The sequence below is a fragment of the Gorilla gorilla genome, chromosome 12, assembly GCF_029281585.2.
Source record: "Gorilla gorilla gorilla isolate KB3781 chromosome 12, NHGRI_mGorGor1-v2.1_pri, whole genome shotgun sequence".
Taxonomy (NCBI): domain Eukaryota; kingdom Metazoa; phylum Chordata; class Mammalia; order Primates; family Hominidae; genus Gorilla; species Gorilla gorilla.
This window is the reverse complement of record NC_073236.2, coordinates 76,841,051-76,862,832: the sequence shown is the minus strand read 5'-3', so window position 1 is coordinate 76,862,832 and position 21,782 is coordinate 76,841,051. Positions and strand designations below refer to the sequence as shown.

The window sequence follows — 21,782 nt, the reverse complement described above, 5'->3', positions numbered from 1 at the left end:
TACTCATTCGATGGAGGATTAATACCCAGAATATAAAAGAAACTGAAACATCCCAATAGCCAAAAAACAATTGAACTCAAATATGGGCAAATGACCTGAACAGATATTTCTCAATAGAAGACATACAAATGACCAAAAAATATATTTTTTACATGTCCAACATTACTAATCATGAGGGAAATGCAAATCAAAATCACAAAGAGATATCTCTTTCCAGTTAAGATGGCTATTATCAAAAAGACAAAACAAAAACAAAAACAAAAACAAATGCTGGAGAGGATGCAGAGAAAAGGAAACTCTTAGGTACTGTTGGTGGGAATGCAAGCCACTATAGCCACTATGGAGAACACTATGGAGGTCTCACAAAAAATAGAACTACCATATGATCCAGCAGTCCTACTACTGAGTATTTATCCACAGAGAAATAAATTATTATATTGGAGATATCTACACCCCCATGTTTATTGCAGCACTGGTCATGTTAGCCAAGATATAGACTCAACCTAGTTGTCCAAAAACAGATGAATGGTTAAAGAAAATGTGGTGTATATATGTCATGGAATACTATTTAGCTAGAAAAAAAAGAATGAAATCCTGTCATTCATGGCAATACAGATGGAATTGGATGATATTATGTTATCTGAAATAAGCCAGGAAAAGAAAGTTAAACACTGCATGTTCTCACTCAAATGTGGAAGCTAAAAGTAAAAGTTGATCTCATAGAAGTAAAATGTAGAACAGAGGATACTAGAGGCTGGGAAGGCAGGGGAGGGGGTGGGGAGAGGAGCATATGGAGAGATTTGTTAAAGGATACAAAATTACAGCTAGATAGGATAACTAAATTCTTGCGTTATATACCACTGTAGAATGGCTATAAGTAACAATAATATAGCTACTTAAAGCTATATATTATTAGGAGGATATTGAATGTTCCCAGCACAAAGAAATAATAAATGTTTGAGATGATGGATACGTGAAATACCCTGATCTGATTAGTATACATTATATGTATCAAAACATCACCATGTTCCCCTTGAAAATAAACAATTATTATTTGTCAATTAAAAAATAAAGTTACAAAAGACAAAGGACATTATATATTAAGAACATTTTCAATACATCAAGAAGATATAACAGTTAAAAGTATTTGCACACCTAATAACTGACCATCAAAATATCTGAAGCAAAAATGGCCAGAATCGGAAGTAGACATACACATACTTGTACAATAATAGTTGGAAACTTCTATACCCCACTCACAATAATGGATAGAAGAATCAGGTAAAATTAGGAAAGTAGAGGACTTGAACAACACAGTATGTGAACTAGATCTAACAAACATACAAAAAACTGTGCAACAACAGAATGCACATTTTCCCAAATGCACGTGGGACATTTCCTGGATATATGTTAAGCCACAAATTAAGTTACAATAAAATTTAAAAGAAGAAACCATGCAAAGTATCTTTTCTGATAACAACATATGAAGTTAGAAATCAATAACAGATGGAAAACTGAAAAAAAATCACAAATTTGTGGATTTTAAACTACACACTTGTAAATAAACAATGGATCAAAGAAGAAATCACAAAAGACTTAGAGAAAAATGAAAATAAAAACACAGCATACCAAAACTTCTGGGACACAATGAAAGCAGTGTTTAGGGGGAAATTTTTAGCAATTAACACTCACATTCAAATACAAGAAAGGGAACACCTCTGTGGTTAAAGGTTGCTGGGGTAGTGTAGAGGGCTGAGAACAACCTCTGAACCTGAAAGTGTCATGCATGTTAGATAGTACTCTGTTTTCTTACCTGTCTCCAGCCCTCATACTTTATCTGTGCTAATGCCATGGCCTAGCTTTTCCTAGGGAGGCGTTGTCCTCTGCCCTAAGGTGACCAAAAACTTTATTCTGCTTGTAAGGCTGTGTGGTGGGAATCAAAAAGTAAGTACTCACCCTCCAAGTCCTTTCTGGTGGCCTCTAGAAAAGACTGGCCTTAATTTTATCGGCACTACCTCCAAGTTTGACAATGGCTGCTTGTAGACTATAACAAAGAGGACAGCATTCATGGAACCACTTAGGAAAGAGCAAATTGTAACGGAAGATGCAGCTTAATGTCAAGAACATGTTGTATCGCTGATGGGATCTTACTAAATATTATTTTCCAGTGGGAAAAAAATAAAAATAAACAAGAAAGATCCCAAATTCAGCTACCTAATGTTACAACTTAAGGAACTGGAAGAACAAACTAAACCCAAAGCTTGAAAAAGGAAGGAAATAATAAAGATTAGAGCAGAGATAAACAAAATGGAGACTAGAAAAACAATTGAGAAAATTAATGAACCCAGATGTTGGTTCTTTGAAGAGATCAACAAAATTGACAAACTTCAGCTAGATAGACTAAGAACAAAAAAAAAAAAAAAAAGAGAAAAGGCTCAGCTTAGTAAAATTAGAAATTAAAGTGGGGACATTACTACCTATTCCACAGAAACAAAAAGGATTATAAGAAAGTACTAAGTAATTCTACACCAACAAATTGGATAACCTAGGTGAAATAGACAAATTCCTAGAAACAGAAGACCTACCAAAATGAAACTATGTGGAAATAGAAAATATGCATAGAGCTCTAATTTGTAAGAAGAATGAATCAGTAATCAAAAATCTCCCAAAAAAAACCTCTGAACCTAATGGCTTCACCAGTGAACTCTGTCAAACATTTAAAGAAGAACCAACACTAATTCTTCTCTAACGTTTCCAAAACATTGGAGAGGGAATACTCCTTACCTCATTATTTGAGGCCAGCATTATCCTGATACCAAAGCCAGACAAACACTACAAGAAAACAAAACTGCAGACTAATATCCCTATGAACTTTGCAAAAAATCCTCAATGTAATACTAGCAAACTAAATTCAGCAACATATTAAAAGAATTACATACCACAACCAAGTGGGATTTATGCCTGGAATGCAAGGATGATTAGACATATGTAATCAGTATAATACACTACATTAGCAGAATGAAGGAGATAGTACATGTAATCATCTCAGTCAATCCAGAAAAAGCATTTGATAGAATTCTATACCCTTTCATGATTAAAAAAAAATTAAACATACTAGGAATTAAAAGAAATTACCTAAACATAATAAAAGTCACATATGAAAAACCCACAGAAAATATCATATTCAATAGTGAAAGACTTCTATGATCAAGAACAAGGCAACGATGCCCTCTCTTGCCAGTTGTCTTCAACATAGTATTGAAAGTCCTAGCCATCACAATTAGGCAAGTAAAAGATATAAAAGGTATCCAAATCAGAAAGGAAGGCATACGATTATCTCTGTTTGCTGATGAGAAGATCCTGTATATAAAAAACACTAAAGATTCTACAAAAAAAAAAACTGTTGTAACTAATAAATTCAGCAACGTAGCATGATACAAAAACCAATCCATTGTATTTCTATATACCAACAATGAGCAATCCACAAAGGAAATTAAGAAAGTACTTTCATTAACAATAGCATCAGCCAGACACAGAAGCTAACACCTGTAATCCTAGCACTTTGGGAGGCCAAGGCAGGAGGATAGCTTGAGCTCAGGAGTTCAAGACCAGCCTGGAAAACATGGCGAAACCCCCATCTCTACAAAACATTTTAACAATTAGCCAAACATGGTGGCATGCACTCATAGTCCCACTACTTGAGAGGCTGAGGTGGGAGGATTGCTTGCGCCCAGAATGTCAAGGCTGCAGTGAGTTGTGACCATGCTGCTGCACTTCAGCCTGGGCAGCAGAGCAAGACCCTGTCTCAAGACAAAACAAAACAAAAAAACAAAACCAGTAGCATCAAAAAGAATTAAATACTTAGGAATTAACTTGATCAGGAAGGTAAAAGACTTGCACACTGAAAACTATAAAACATTTCTGAAAGAAATTGAAAAAGACAGAAATAAATGGAAAGATATCCCATGTTCCTGGCTTAGAAAACTTAATATTGTTAATATATCAATACCACCCAAAGATATCTAAAGATTTAATGCAATTCTTATAAAGATCCCAATAATGTTTTTTGTAAAAATACAAAAATCCATGTTAATATTCATTTGGAATTTTAAAGAACCCAGGATAACCAAAAACAAGCCTCGAAAAGAACAAGAGTGGAAGACTCACACTTCCTGATTTTAAAACTTACTGCACAGCTACAGTAATCAAGACAGTGTGGTACTGGACAGCTACAGTAATCAAGACAGTGTGGTACTGGCATGAAGACATATAGACCAACAGGATGGAATAGAGAGTCCAGAAACAAACCTCTGCATATAATAAGGTCAGTGATTTTCAACAAGAGAGTCAGGACTATGGAGAAAAATGGAGAAAAGACCATTTTTTTCAACAAATAATATTGGAAAATTAGATGTCACATGCAAAAGAATGAAGTTGGACCCTTACCTAACACCATATACAAAAAGCAACCCAAAATGGATTGAAGACTTCAATGTAAGGGCTAAGACCACAAATCTCTTAGAATAAAACATAGGGCAAAAACAAAACATTGGATTTGGCAGTGATTTCTTGGGTAGACACCAAAGGCACAGACAGCAAAAGAAAGAAGACAAATTAGACTTCATGAAAATTTAAAACTTTTGTGCCTCAAAGAACACAATCAACAGAGGGAAAATATTTCTTGCCTACAAAATGGGAGGATATTTTAAAATAACATATCTGGTAAGAAGGGATTTATATCCAGCATATATAGGAAACTCTTAAAACTTAACCAAAAACCAAACAACCCAGTTCAAAAATAGGCAAAGGCCTTGAATAGATATTTATCCAAAGAACACATACAGATAGCCAACTAGTATATGAAAAGATGCTCGACATCACTAACTATTAGGAAATACAAATCAAAACCATAATGAGATACCATCTCACACCCATTAGGATGGCTACTATCTTCAATCCCCAAAGAAAAATCAGAAAATAACAAGTATTGGTGAGGATGTAGAAGAATTAGTACCCTTGTGCACTGATGGTGTGAATTTAAAATGATACAGTGCTGTGGAAAACAGTATCGTGATTCCTCAAAAAAATTAAAAATAGAGTTACCATATGATTCAGCAATTTCACTTCTGAGTATACAGTAGCACCTCCACCCCATTATTTGTGGCTTCAGTTTCTGAAGTTTCAGTTGCCCATAGTCAACCATCATCCAAAAATATTAAATGGAAAGTTCCAGAAATAATTCATAAGTTTTAAATTGTGCCTCATTCTAAGTAATGTGATGAAATCTCACAGCATCCCTCTTCTTCCGTGCAGGATGTGAATCATCCCCTTGTCCAATGTATCCAGGCTGTATATGCCACCTGTTAGTCACTTAGTAGTGGCTGTCGGGATAATATCTCAGTTATCCAGTTGAAAAAGCGAAGTATGATATATAGACAGCTCAATACTATCCACAGTTTCAAGTGTACCCTGGGGGTCTTAGAACATATTCCCATCAGGTGCAGTGGTTCACACCTGTAATCCCAGCACTTTGGGAGGCCAAGGTGGGAGGATCAGTCAGTCAGGAGTTCAAGACCAGCCTGGCCAACATGGTGAAATCCCATCTCTACTAAAAATATAAAAATTACCCAGGGATGGTGATATGCACCTGTGGTCCCAGCTACTTGGGAGGGTAAGGAAGGAGAATCACTTGAGCCCGGGAGGTGGAGGTTGCAGTGAGCCAAGATTGTGCCACTGTACTCTAGCCTGGGTGGCAGAGCGAGACGGCATCTAAAAAAAAAAAAAGAACATATTCCCGCAGAGAAGAGAAGACTACTCTGTACCCAAAATAATTGAAAACAGAGTCTAGAAGGGATATTTGCACACCCATGTTCATAGCAGCAGTATGCACAAAATCCAAGAGGTGGAAGCATTTCAAATGTCCATTGATGAATGAATGGAGAAACAAAATGTGGTATATATCTGCAGTGGAATATTATGCAGCCTGAAAAGGAAGGAAATCTTGTCACATGCTATGACATGGATGAATCTTGAGGACATAATGCTAAATGAAATGAATTTATCACAAAAAGACAAATACTGTATGATTTCACTTATATGAAATCAAGATCACAGAAACAGAAAATAGGATGGCGGTTACTAGGGGCAGAGAGTTGTTTAATGGATATAGAGTTTCAGTTTTACAAAATCAGAAAGTTCTGGAGATCTGTTTCAAAACAATGTGAATATACTAATACTATTAACTGCATACTTAAAAATGGTTAAGGGCTGGGCATGGTGGCTCACACCTGTAATCTCAGCACTTTGGGAGGCCGAGGAGGGTGGATCACTTGAGATCAGGAGTTTGAGACCAGCCTGGGCAACGTGGCGGAATCCCATCTCTACTAAAAGTACAAAAATTAGCTGGGCATGATGGCATGAGCCTGTAATCCCAGCTACTTCGGAGGCTGAGGAAGGAAAATTGCTTGAACCCAGGAAAGGGAGGTTGCAGTGAGCCAGTTGTGCCACTGCACTCCAACCTGGGTGACAGAGTGAGACTCCATCTCAAAAAAAAAAAAAAAAAAAAAAAAAAGGTTAAGATGGTAAATATTATGTGTATTTTACTACAATAAAAAGAAATTATTAAAAAGTTATTGAGGAGCCCAAATACCTTCTGTTTATGTGAGTTATACCTATTGCTATTTACAATATTAGAAATTAACACTGAGAAGTTTTTAAATTTTATTAATTTATTTAAAGTTATATTAAACTATTATATCACATATTAACATAAATAATATAGTATTTTCATGAAAAATGACTATATTTTTCAAAACAAAAACAGTTTATTGAGAAGACTGACATTGTTTTTCATTTTTTCCAGTGTCTAATATCTGGCTTAATTGAAAACAGCTTTCTGCATTCAATATGTTGTAATGTGTTTTGGTTGTACTCTATGAAGAAAATTTGACCTTATCAAATATATAATGTTAAAGAGAATTTAAATACTTCTCAAATGATTGGAGATTATAATTTTTGATACTACACCAAGACTCACAAATGATAGTTTCTTAAGTTGGTTTCAGTGTGGAATCAAACCATACATTGGCCTATGTGGCATTTTCAACTGCATCTTTTATTGATGTGTGATTTTGTAACATCATGCATTATTTCTTTGGAAAACATTGATTCCCGTACTCATGCAGATCTTCCAAATGTTGTCACATTTGATTACACAATATTGAAAAATAACATTTGTTAATATAACCACCGATTATAGGGAAGAGGAAAGAGATTGGGATAAGAAAGAAGCATAAAAGTGGGCTAGTTTCTGAAATGTTGGCAAAGTTCCAATTCTTGTGGTATCATGATTTTATAGTAATCAGTTTGTTCTTTGCTTTATTGTTTTAAGTATGACCCCCCTAAACAATATGGTTTACTTTTGACCGATTTTGAATTTACATAAATGGAATCATATGATATATACATGTTTGTACCTGTTTCTTTTGTTCAATATTATGTTTTAGGATGTATTTCTTTTGTGCGTGTGTCTAGTATTTCACTATCCGAATAGATCACAATTTTTAAATCCATTTTATTGTTGCCGAACATTTACATTATTTTCAGATTTGGAAAATTTTAAAGTGCTGCTGTGAACATTTTTGCATATGTATTCTATTCTGTACTGTATAAGCATGCATTTCTATAGGATATAAACCAAGGAATTGCTGGGTCATAGGATATGCACATTTTCAATTTTAGCATAATAGATGATGCCAAACTTTTTTCATCAGCCCTGTAAGAAAACTCCCTTTGCTCCACATCCTTGCCAATACTTGGTATTTTTAATTTCACTAAAATTTAATCTCAATTAAGAGACTTCTTAAAATTTCGGCCTTTCTGGGGAGAAGGGTGCAGTAGTACCTTGTGTAATTCTCTGAATACTGATGTGACGGAGCAAGTTTTCACATTTACTGAATATTTGAATTTCTTCTTTTATAAAGTGCACATTCAATTTTTGCCCCTTTTCCTATTGATTAACTTTCCTTTTCTTACTGATCTGTGGATATTCTTTGTATATTCTAGCTACAAACCCTTTTTTGGCGGAAAATGTATACAATTAATTTGGCACCAGGTTTACTTAACTTTCAGGACAGGAAACATAGCATATTAGCATTACAGCATCAGGTATGGTAGGCCATATTTTAGTTCCTCATGTCAGTTCTAAGGTGAAAGATCAGGTGGGTAAGTGTGGACCACTCTGCCTTACAAAACACAGGATCTTGTAGCAGCCCATACACGCAACTGTCAGATTCCCAAGGGACATGCTTGGTTACATGAATCACACTAAGCATAGGGAAGCTGCAGCCTTTGTTTTTCAATAGGGATATGTAGTTTATTAATAGGCCTTCGAGTTAGATGCAGTTCACCAAACTGGGGTCAGTTTTACAGTAAATAATGTTGCCTGGAAACACAGCTGACTTCTCAGTTTTTAGCATAATCCTATATATTTCCATGGAATTCATGTTAGGAGAAGGTAAACTTGAGAGCATTTCTTCATGGAGAAAGAGTTTAGTTAACCCTTTCTGTTGGTTAGCCGTTTCTCTCTGGAAAAATAATTGATATCATTACAAAATTGAGTCTTCTAAGCCATGAATAAATATCTCCATCTTGGCCGGGCACGGTGGCTCATGCCTGTAATCCCAGCACTTTGGGAGGCTGAGGCGGGTGGATCACGAGGTCAAGAGATGGAGACCATCCTGGCCAACATGGCGAAACCGTGTCTCTACTAAAAATACAAAAAATTAGCCGCACGTGGTGGCATGCACCTATAGTCCCAGCTACTCGGGAGGCTGAGGCAGGAGAATCCCTTGAACCCGGGAGACGGAGGTTGTAGTTAGCCAAGATCGTGCCAGTGCACTCCAGCCTGGGCGACAGAGCGAAACTCCATCTCAAAAAAAAAAAAATATATATATATATATGTATATATGTATATATATATATATGTATGTATATATATGTATATATATGTATATATGTATATATATATCCATCTCTTTAGATTTTCTTTACTTTTTTGCAATAAAGCTTGATAGTTTTTTATAGCAGTCATGCGTATTGTTTTTGGATTTGTGCCAAGTACTTGACATTTTTATGCCACTATGAATGGTTTTCAAATTTTTAGTTTCTGTTTTTGTTAGTTTATAGGAATACAGTTGGTTTTGTACATTGATTTTGTATCCAACACCTTGCTAAATTCTCTTATCAATTCTAATAAACTGTAACTTCTTGTGGATGTTCTACATACTCAATTATATTATTTGTAAATAACGTTTTACAATTTTGTTTCTTTTTTAATATGTTTTGATGTCTTTTTCTGACCTTAATGTACCAGCTGGGACATTGTTGAATAAAAGTGATGATAGATGCTCAATCTCAAATATTTCACCCTTGCAATATTTGCTGGGGCCTTTTTAGCAAGTTAAAGAAGATTCTGTATTACAGGTTGCTAAGACTATTTTTTAGAATATAAATGGACATTATTTTATTAAGTGCTCTTCTGCATCTGTTTAGATGATTATATTATATAGCTTTCCCCCAAATCTGTTAATTGGTCAAGTTACCTCAATAGATATGCTAACATTAAGCCAAATATGTGTTCTTGGGATAAGTCTAATTTGTTCAAGATGTGTTATCCTTTTTTAATAAATTAATATTTTCATTAAAACTTCTGCCTCTATATTCATGAGAATTTTCTTTAATTTTGCCTTTGCCTATTGAGTTTTGGTATAAAGGCCCATGAAATGAGTTAGAGAATAAGCTCATTTTTCCAGTTTTCTATAATTTGTGTAATACTGGAGATTTTTTTTCCTTGAATAAATGTTTGGTGGAACTTATTAGTGAGGTCAACTGGAATATTCTTTGTGAGAAGGTTTTTAATTACAAAGTCAGTTTCTTTAACAGTTATAGAACTCTCTGGGTTTTCTATTTCTTCTTGTGTCTGTTGCAGAAAGCTATACTTTTCTAGGAATTTGCTTCTCTCTTTCTTGGTCAGTCACACTACAGGTTTAATTTAGTCTTTTCAAAGAAGCAATTTTGGCTTTGCTGATCCTCTCTATTATATGCTTAGGTACTATATTATTATTTTTGCTTTTACCTTTTTATTTTACTGTTTCTACTTTTGAGGGGAGGGGATGAGGCTCATATTGCTATTTGGGAGTCCACCAAAAGTGCAACTCTACCTCTCAACTCACTCTTCTAGACTACCATTATAAAAACAGCAGAGAGTTTCACTTACTCTCTAGTTTTCCTGTCTCTCCATGTCTTGGCTTGGAGAAAGTTGGTTGATGTTTTGTAGAAGATTTTTAAAAAATTTAATTATGGCACAATCTTTCTAGCAGTAGAATAACAAGGCCTAACTTCAGTTTTACCATGAGAATAAAGTGAAGTGATTTAAATGAAAACACTTTGAAAAAAAAATAATAAGACCAATATAAATGTAAGTGTTCTCATTCTCACTGTTGCTAGTTTTTGGGTTCACCAAATGCTTAGATATATTCAGAGTTCCCTCAACCATGATTTGCAATAACTGGAGAAAGTCTCCAAGAATTAGTAGTTGAGAGACCAAACTATGCTACAACTTTAGCAATCTTAGTATATGTCTCGTTGCACTGGACTTAATTAGCTCTTGTTCTAGTTCTAGCCAGTAATTTGAAATACAACAGAATGGACAGGTTTATTAACAGAAAGACTCTTGAAGTTGAAATTGTTTGGGTTAATTGCCTTTTTTGAATCAACTAATTAAACATATAGAGGGCAGCGATCTAACCTCTGAAGACAATAAGAAGTTGACTGAGATGTTTGTTAGGATTGAAAAATTTACAACTTCTGCTGAAGTGCTGCAGCAGTATTTTCTTGAAATGTGAAATGCATGTTGTTTAAAAGCACAGGCTTTGGAGTGGGAATTCCTTGGTATAGGAACTCTTCTGCTTCCCGAGTAACCTCATTTTCTCCAACTGTAGATTGGAAGTAAGAGTACCTATCTCAAACGAGTTGTGAGGATTAAATTAGCTAATCTGTGTAAAGGTCTTAACTTTGTGGGACATAATAGGTGCTCAGTATATAGTTTATGAATTAATGAAAAATTAATAAGCCTTTTTGTAGAGAGAAGAGCTGAATATATTATAGTAAAATGAAAATCTATTAAGTGCCATAGGAAGGACACAAAGAGTCAAAGGAACACTGAAAAGGGCTTCCTACTGAATGGCAATTGTGAGGAGATTTCGTGTAAGAGATGACATTTGAACTAAATCTCGAAGATTTGAAGATAGAGTGGAATTGCAGCAGTTGTGCTTGGGACAGAAGATATTTCATGTAGAGGTGATGATGTGTATGATCCAAGACTGGGTGGAGGTGGGAGACCTGGGGTTTAGGCAGGAAAGCATAGGGATTTTAAAGGATGGTGAGTAATACTAGGGAGTAAATACATTGAAAAAGATTTGGGATTCAATACTTTGAAGTATTTTGACATCATTTTGTGTATTCTTGAGAACCATTAGAGACTTTAAGCCGTGCTTTAAGGAGAACGATGCTATGACATGGGTTGGTTACTGAGGGGGGATTTGGAAGAAGAAAGACCTATTAGGAAGATTTTGCAATGGTGAAAGGAGATAGATTACAAAAACCTTACAAAATATGAGCAAAACTGCCTGCAAAATTAACTAGTAAGAGATGATACATGAAGGAAGAATTCAAAGGTGATTCTGACATTAAAAATCTAAACAGTTGGGACAATAGCTGTATCATTTGCAAACACAATGAAAATGAGCAGGTTGTAAAGAAAGATCACCATTATGGTTTTGAACACATTGAGTTTGAATTTTGTATGATAGAAAGGACAGCCAACTGGAAATGTCAACTTGAGATAGTTTGAACTATAAATATTTGGGAATCATCTGCAGGGAAGTAATAGTTGGAATCCTGGGAATGAATCAGCTCAAAGTGTGGTAGAAAACTATTTAGAGCAATGCCTAGAGGAATACGTGGCTGTATCCGTGGAAGAAGGGCAGACGGCAAAAGAGAAGGAAACTATAGTTAGAGGGATAGAGCAGAAAAAATAGAACTGACATTTCTTATTAAAATTAAAGAAAATTTGCAAGTTATTTGACCAGGTTTTCTGAAAGAAAGCTATTACCATTGTTAGGAAGAATAACTAGGTAGCTTTATTACCTTTAACATGTAATCTGCTATGTTAAACAGAAATAATGCATTAAAATTCGTTATATTTGCAAGTGTAGTTTTACCTTTTATGGACAGATTTTTGTGTCTTTCTTTCTTTGGAAAGCAATAAATTACAAAGTCAGTTAGAGCTTCTTTTTTCACCCACCTTATAGAAATAGATACATTGCCAAGCATTACAAGTACCATATTTTCCACATAGAATATCTAGGTGTCAAGATTATCTCTAGTGAAAGCTTTGTTTGGGGGGGAAAAAAAGAAGAAGAAGAAAAGGAAAAAACTTTTTATGATCTTGAAGAAATTCATGGCCTTTGAAATTTCTAGAAGAGCCTCAAAAAATAGGAATTCCTGCTGATAATGCATTGGTGGTGGTAATAATAATTGCAATTAATATTTACTGAATGGTACTGTTTGCCATACATTTTTCTAAGTGTTTTACATGCATTTTTTTCATATAACAGTATTTAGTGAGTGCCTATGCTGTACCAGGCACTGTTCTGGGCATTTGATTTAGGTTAATAAATGAAACAAACTAAAATTCTTGCTCTTGTGGACATTTTATTTAGTGAGAGCAGACAGATAATAACCAGTAAGCATAATAAATAAAGTATATGGACTCTAAGAAGATGATAAGTCCGTGGAAAAAGTAGAGCAGGGTAAGTGGATTCAGGAGTGCTGAATTGGGGTTGGGTGATGGAAATGGATTGCTTTTTTTTTTTTTTTTCTTCTTGAGATGGAGTCTCGCTCTATCGCCCAGGCTGGAGTGCAGTGGTGCAATCTCAGCTCACTGCAACCTCTGCCTACTGGTTCAAGCAATTCTCCTGCCTCAGCCTCCCTAGTAGCTGGGACTACAGGCACGCATCACCATGCCCAGCTATTTTTTTGTATTTTTAGTACAGGTGGGGTTTCACCATGCTGACCAGGCCAGTCTCGAACTCCTGACCTCATGATCTGCCCGCCTCAGCCTCCCAAAGTGCTGGGATTACAGGTGTGAACTGCCACACTCGGCCAAATTGCATTATTAAGTAGGATGGTGAGAATAGGCCTAATGGAGAAGATTGCATTGGAGTTAACCATGCAGATATCTGAGAGAGTACCAGGGAAATGGAGCAATCTGAGAGAGTACCAGGGAAATGGAGCAATCTGAGAGAGTACCAGGGAAATGGAGCAATCTGAGAGAGTACCAGGGAAATGGAGCAATCTGAGAGAGTACCAGGGAAATGGAGCAATCTGAGAGAGTACCAGGGAAATGGAGCAATCTGAGAGAGTACCAGGGAAATGGAGCAATCTGAGAGAGTACCAGGGAAATGGAGCAATCTGAGAGAGTACCAGGGAAATGGAGCAATCTGAGAGAGTACCAGGGAAATGGAGCAATCTGAGAGAGTATCAGGGATATGTGCAAAGGCCCCAAGGTAGAAACATGTCTGCGATATCCAAGGAACAACAAAGAGATTAATATGATGCCATTTTGAGGAAGATATGGTTTCAGGCATGATGGAGCCACAGTCCATTGGCTCCTACTCCTGACTCATGGCTGTTGGCTCTCTCCAAGGAACATGTAGGTTAGGAAACTGTATCACAGCCATGGGTTTAAACACTGGAGGAACCAGAGGTGGTGATTCACCGAATTAGAATTCCCCTAACCAGCTGCAGTATAAAAATCCCTGAAGAAGTGTGTGCTGACTTGATCAGAGGCACAAAGGAAAAGAATCTCAAAGTGAAAGGACCAGTTGGGATGCCTACCAAGACTTTGAGAATCACTACAAGAAAAACGCCTGTGGTAAAGGTTCTAAGACACGGAATCACTCCCAGAAGAGCATCCGCAAGCAGTTTATTGACTTGCACAGTCCTTCTGAGATTGTTAAATAGATTTATTCGATCAGTATTGAGCCAAGAGTTGAGGCTGAAGTCACCATTGCAGATGCTTAGGTCAGCTATTTTAATAAATTGATTATCAGTTGTTTTTTTCTTTTTAAGATGTCAGTATGGTTCAAAGTGTTTAAGGGAGAGAGCAGTAGTTAAGATCAGAGAGGAAATGGACATGGGGAGAGTGAGGCAGATCTTGTGACTACAACCCTATGAGATATGTACCGTTATAATCTGCACTTTACAGATGAGGAAACTGAGATACAGACAAGTCAAGTAACCTGCCACATCTGTAAAATCAAGAGCCAGCTGTAACAACAAACAGTTTCATCCAATTATGTACTGAAGGTTTCAAAATGATTTATTTGCTAATTCCTTTATGGCTTTCTGTAAAATATTAGGTAAAAGGTCAGTTCTGGAGTAGATGATTTCATTTAACAATGGCTCTATGATTTTCTTTCTTTGTAAACCACTGTGACCATTTATAGGGCTTGTAATTTCATCAAAGTTTCTTCAATTGCATGTGACTTCTTTTTGTTGGAAGTACAGTAAGCATCCCTTAATACAAGGCTTTTATATTAGAACCAATTTAAATTTTGGTTTAGTTCTTCTAGCCTTTTCATATTGAGCCTTCTTAGAAACAGAGATACAGTCATAATCATAATGATGTAATACGTTTTCTTTAGTTCTTACATACAGAAAGCCATCTAGATCATAATATAGTGCTAATGTCATTTATACATTACCTATGGACATGCTACTGATAATTGAATCGATGTAATGATAGTTACAGATTATCTGGCCCATGTATGTATTACCCATGCTTGGAATGAATCAATACCTTAATAATATAATTTGATATAGAAAAACATTTTAATAAAGACAATTATTTAAATGATAGAAAGTCTAAGAAAAAAATGTTTATGCCTACCTAGTTCAGTGATCCCCTAACTCATCCATAAACCACTCTTCACTTTACTTCCAGGTTAAATGACTAGAGGGATTTGAAAGTCACAGTGGATCATTACATGAAAAGATATTTAATAATTCATTTTTACACTAGATTGCTAGTTAGCTATTATTTTTTCTAAAGTAAATTTAGTATATTGGGATTCCGTTTTTATCTACTTCATTATATTAAGTCGAGTTGATCCAAACCGTTGATTTTTATGACCTGTGAGCTTTTCAGCATTGACTTTGTAGAGATGATCATTTAAAGAACAGTATTTTGCTAGATTTATGGTTGTTTACATAATATTTTGTTAATCCGACTGTTAATAAAAAGTGAGAAGTTATTTTAGTGGTGTTTCTTAGTAGTCTTCTCACAGAAGCAGTGAATGCATAAATCATGATTATGTGGGGTTGATGATTTTAATTGTTTGGTACTAACATGCTTTTGTCAAGTGGGGGCATCATTGATCTTTCTTAGGTAAGCAGTGTAGTAGGAATGCTTTGCTTTTTAAACTTAAATGATATTAGGAGTAAATACTTGTTCTCTTTTCATTTTACTTTAGAGGGCCCGTATTTAATATGTAAGGTTTCTTATAATAGCTAGCACTTTTAATTAGTAGCAAGATTTAAATTCCGGAAACATTTAGCAGTTTTCTTTGTAGTTTTCAATTGTACTAGCCTCTAAAGTTACCATCACAAAATGCAGTTGTTATTCAGTAAAAGAAAATGATATGGTTTTAATAATAATAAAACTTTAGAATAAAATTGTTAATATATAATCTTAGGTTTGTTATTATTATTGATGTTTTAAGTATATGAACAAGGGTAAAAGTATATACTTACCATTTAAAACACACATACTACTAACTCACCTGGTATTCAAAAGTAGCTCTCAGTGATAATTAGAAAGTATTTTGAGCATATCCAAAATACATACTGTTGTGTGCTGTTGCTACCAGCACCTGACTGTTGCTAATAACTCTAAAACTTTTGCCATCACTAAATTTATATGAGAAGCATGTTTGAATATGGTTATCATTGTGCTATTTACTTAAAATGCATATATGATTACTGTATTTTTAAAACTAATGATAATTTTAATCTTTCCACTACTAAAAATTTGTGTTACATTTGGACCTCGAAATACATTATTTTTAACCTAGTTAAAAAGGAACCGTATTTGTACATGATTGCATTTGGGGGAAATTTTGAGGGTGTGAGAATTACATAGGTATTTAGCCTAAGTATTTCAAAACTTTAAGGCGATGTTTCCATCAGTAAAGCTCTTGGCCTGTTCTTATGTATAAGTTTAAAATCTTGCATATCTGCATCCTTGTCAGGCAAATGCCAAGGGCTAAAACTGAAGATAATTTAAGATTTATGTCTCCCTCAGTTGTCGTGAATTGACAGTTGTGAAGGATCTAAACTGATATCAAAGGGTTCAAATGATCTGATTAGGTCAATTAATGTTAATTTTCATCTTCCATTAAATTCTTTTAATGTTTTCCCCTTTTCATTTTTTTCTAGCCAAGCCCTATACCAAGTCCTGTTTTGGGGCGAAAGCCAAATGCTAGTCAGTCTTTGCTTGTATGGTGTAAAGAAGTTACAAAGAACTACCGAGGAGTAAAAATCACCAATTTTACTACATCGTGGAGAAATGGTTTATCTTTTTGTGCAATATTACACCACTTTAGACCAGATTTAATGTAAGTAGAAACATTTTCCATTCCCTATATTTTGTAAGTGATAGACATTTTTGAAAAGAACATAAAATAATTTCTTAGCACATCCTGAAATAATTTATATTTGTTTTATTATCCCACCTCTTGCTTTTGAGAGATATATGTCAGAAAGCTTTTCCTTTTTCATACCTAAAAACAATCTTTTCTCTTTTTAAAAGTGGTGGCTGGGCGTGGTGGCTCACACCTGTAATCTCAGCGCTTTGGGAGGCCAAGGCGGGCAGATCACCTGTGGTCAGGAGTTTGAGACCAGCCTGACCAACATGGAGAAACACCGTCTCTAATAAAAATACAAAATTAGCCAGGCGTGGTGGCGCATGCCTGAAATCCCAGCTACTTGGGAGGCTGAGGCAGGAGAATCGCTTGAACCTAGGAGGCAGAGGTTGCGATGAGCCAAGATCGTGCCATTGCACTCCAGCCTGGGCAACAAGAGCGAAACTCCATCTCAAAAAAAAAAAAAAAAGAAAGAAAATGGTTTTTCTCCTTAATCTCAAAGAACTGACTTCAAATTTTTATGAAAATTGTGTTAGTGTTAAAATGAGATGAGACAAATAAGCCTGTAATTCTTTACATTGACAACAAGGGATTACCTCATACTAAATTTGGTTGTCAAGGCTAGTCTTTGGTCCCCTGCCTTAACCTCTCTTTTAGATGGAAAGCTTCAGGCAGTGAAACGTGTAATCACTGTTTTTATTCATTTATTTATTTATTTCCTTAATTTTCCACACTATTAGTTTTGTTGATTGAATTGCTGTGAAATTGCTGGTTACTCTTTAGTATTACTGAATGTCAAATTTTTAGATTCAGTTTGTTTTAAAAACAGCTGTTTTTATCAAATACTATATGTACCCACTGTGCTATTTTCTCCCTCAGTGACTACAAGTCTCTGAATCCTCAAGATATTAAAGAGAACAACAAAAAGGTAAGAATTGATGAGCAAGAAAAATACATAGTTTCAATTTTGGCTTCTCTGCAGGTCTTTATTAATTTGGAGAAAGTGAGGCAGTTTTATGAGGTCATAACTACAACTCACAGAGGGTTGTCTGCTTACTGCGGTTCATTAGGCTACATGGTTTACTCTGGTTTATCATGGACTTTTAAAGACCACAAGTGCCAGGTTGGCATCATATTATAATATGCATATTATCTTTTTAACTGTTGAATATTTGTTAAAGCATAGTGCTTTTTTTCTAAGATTTAGCTTTTTAAAAATGCACCCAAAACTGTTGTGCCATAGCTGTTATGTAACTTTAGAAAATATGTTGGTTGGGGATGAGAATGAGAGCCTAATGGGTAAGCAAGAGAGAATACTTAGGTTCTGAGAAGCAAAAAGATATAAACCTTGGTTCTTTTCATTTTCTGGTAAACCGTATACAGTTATTGCGCTGCATAACAACATTTTGGTCAAAAACAGACCACATAGATGGTGATGTACCGTAAGATTATAATACTTTATTTTTACTGTACCTTTTCTATGTTTAGATACACAAATACCATTGTGTTACAATTACCTACACTATTCAGTGTAGGAATATGCTGTGCAGCTTTGTAGCTTAGGTATAGCCTAGGTATGTAGTAGGCTGTACCATCTAGGTTTGTGTAAGTACCCACTGTGATGTTTGCACAACAACAAAATCTCCTGACAATGCATTTCTCAGCACATATCCCCATTGTTAAGCAACACATGACTATATTTTCCCACATAATTAATCAATGTATTGAGGTCAGAACTTCCCAACTGGTATGGGGCAAGGGGATATCGATCCTTTCAGCTTTCAGGGCATCTGTGTAAGGCTGAGTTGCTGGAGCCCTGGGCCAGCTAACTGTGGCCACAGGCTGACTTATCTGTTTACCCCAGCACACAGTATGTGCGTTCTGTGTGCAAGGAGGGAAGCACCTAACTCAGCACCCAGTAAGCACTGAATGCTTTTTTCTACTGAATTGAATTCTTCAACTGAAAAATTAATGAAATTTATTATTGTCTTAGAACAGGAGTTCTTAACCTGTGATCTGTGGGTAGAAATCAGGGTGTCCTTGAACATGGTTGAGGGAAAAAATACATTTTACTTTCATAATTCCTCATCTGAAATTTAGCATTTCCTTCAATTATGAATTTAGGCAATAAACCACCATAGTGTTAACCATGCCTGAGACTTTGTCACCTTTAGAAATCACAGATATTTTCGATATTTTCGTGTCATGCTATAGTTGTTGCTGCAGATATCTGCAAATACCTTTTAAACTTATAACTTCTTCAAAATAATTAGTGCAGTCATAAAAAGCACATATATTACTACTTCCCAAATTCATTTTAAGTAATACTTTCATAGGTGTATTTTCCGTATAATTGGTTTCTTTTGTAATTCTATGTATTTTATCCATGTAAAACATTATTCTGAGAAGGGACCCATTGCCAAAAGGGTTCATGAGACAAAGTGGTTAATAACCTCTGGTCTAAAGTTTTTAACATACTTTAAATTAAATAATTAAAATTACTAGTGATACAAAGTCTTGGGACCTTGATAGAAGTTCAATTAACAAGTCTTTAAATCAAAACAATTTTTCACTTGTATTGCTCTCTAAAACCAAAAATGTGTATTGCTATCAAAAAGATTTTGTTTCTTCAGCCTGGGGAATGTAGCAAGACCCCATCTCTACAAAAAATGAAAATGTTAGCTCAGCATGGTGGCATGCACCTGTAGTCCCAGCTACTTGGGAGGATAAGGTGGGAGAATCGCTGGAGCCTAGGAGCCCAAGACTGCAGTGAGCTAGCATCATGCCACTGCTCTCCAGCCTGGGTGACAGAGCAAGACCCTGTGTCCAAAAACAAACAAACAAACAAAAAATGGTTGTTTTTTCACAAATGCATAATGCTGGCCGTAGAGCAATAAAAACCTGGCAGTCTCTATTGAAATATGCCACCAAAAAAAAGATAATCTTTAAAAATCAGTATAGTTTTCTTATAGAAATTACCCTTTGGATGGGCATGTTACAAAGTAAACTGTTCTCATGAATTAATTCTTGTATAATTTTGGAGAGCCTGTGTCTATTAAAGTGAAATGCTTCTTTTTCATTAATTACAATTAAATTATATCTGGGTGTGGCAGTGCTTTACCTCCATTTTCTTACATTTGAGCAAAATGGTAAGCCAATTTATATACAGACATGAGCATTATAAAATAAACCATTTTTTAAAGTGGATGTTTCAACTTATTGTTCAAAATTTTGAAAAAGAAATATTGTTGATTTTACCTCATTATAAATGTGTAAAGAATATAGGGAATCTCAGTAAGGCTTAAGTCACACTTCTTTACATTAGCTTTTCATTAACTTAATAATGGTAAGCATACTTTGGATTTACATATTACTCCATACAGAAGACTATCCCATTAAAATTTTTTTTCAATTATATCTTCCAGTACAGACAATCATGGCTTTTGAAAGGCTTTATCTTTGATGATTCTATTCATTGTATTATTCAATAAATAATTGTTTTTACATAGTCTTTCCTTTCATCATTTGCTACTTCTTACCTGATAGCTACATTGAGTTGCTACCTGCAAATTACTTCGAGCTTCACACATTTCTTCCCAATAACCCATGTGCCCCTGAATGGACTTAAAGCACCATAGGAAGACTTAAAGCCTGTGTCTTAAATTTCATACAAATGCATAACATAACTGGCAGTAACTCCTCCTTACCAATTTAATAACATCTACGAATGAATAAGATAATTTTCTTAGAAAGACCTCTTTTTTCATCTCACACAAACAGGTGAAAAACAGTAGGTAGTTAGTTGACCATGGCAGAAGAGGTTAACCTATGGGAAAAGTCCTTTATAAAGCCTTAACCTTGCTTACAAGAAACCTAGTTTGTTTTTAAATGTTTTTTTAGTGTAATTAGTGTACATAAAATGAATTGCTACATGAAGCAAAACACCAGCAGGAGTTTCCCCACAAGGAAGCTAATCATTTTCCCGGGTCTGTAAAAAGTGCTGAATAAAAAAAGGCATTTTCCTGTGACATCTGATCTTAACCAATATGTCAGTGTTTTTAGATAATTTGGGAATGTTTAGAATACTGCCTGTGGTGCTTTCCCTGATGGCCTGCAATTGATGCCTGTCAGTCAAGTTGTCAAGACACATGAAAAGGAAAATGACTTCAATTTTCCTAAAACATGTAAAATAACAAACCAAGCCTATACATGCACACCAACTGAGTCATTCTCTCTAGTAAATATTTTGAGGTACCTATATTATGAAGCCTACTGCTGTGAAAATTGAAGAGGTTTTAATATCACAATTTATTTTTCATTTTCTTTCTTACTTGTTCCATAATGTTTGTTAAACTACAAGAATATGAGACAAAGATTAAATTCAAACATAGCAATGTACTTTAACAAGTAAGTACAGAAGACTGATTCATTCTGAATTGTTACATAATTTCCTAACATGTCTTTTAAGAAAAACTTTGAATTATAATCCTTAATCTAGGTTGCTAAAAAGAGTAAACATTTTACATCCCAGAGCAAGAATATATCTAGAGGGTTCTTACTTTCTCTGAGAGTATATCTAAACCTTTAGCCATACTTTTAGTGCTTCCTAGCAACACAATGCTGTTTTCAAGGGTTAGTTCAGGATAGTAATAATTAATTGTAAATTGAGAAACAGCTTAGATTATTCAAAACTAGAAAAACCTGATGTGCCACAGTCATTTAAAGGCTAACAAAAATAATACAATGCAGCCTCACATTCTCAACTAGGTTGTAGTACTCAAAACATTTCATTCTTTCCAAAATGAATGAATTAAATGAAGTCACTCTTTTCATTATGAAAATCAGTCTTAATTGAGCATTTAAAAATGTTTATGTTTCTAGGCTTAAATTGCATTTATTTGTATTTTATATCAGGTAATCTAGTAGTTCTTTTGACTTATCTAGCTGTGCTTTTCTTCACAAATCACTGCAATTACATGACTGTGGAAAAGAGAGGTTGATAGAAATGATAAAGCT

At 35.0% G+C, this 21,782-nt stretch overlaps 1 protein-coding gene across 40 annotated transcripts in view; it reads left to right on the top strand.

Moving 5' to 3' along the window:
• The window catches only part of EHBP1 (EH domain binding protein 1), a 370,582-nt gene that overhangs the window by 251,616 nt on the left and 97,184 nt on the right, over positions 1-21,782 (top strand). For all 40 annotated transcript variants that reach the window (XM_055377993.2, XM_019021230.4, XM_063696160.1 and 37 more), the window contains 2 exons: positions 16,561-16,739; positions 17,646-17,694. In XM_055377993.2, coding sequence (XP_055233968.1) covers positions 16,561-16,739; positions 17,646-17,694 — 228 coding nt within the window. The remainder of the gene's footprint in view (positions 1-16,560; positions 16,740-17,645; positions 17,695-21,782) is intronic.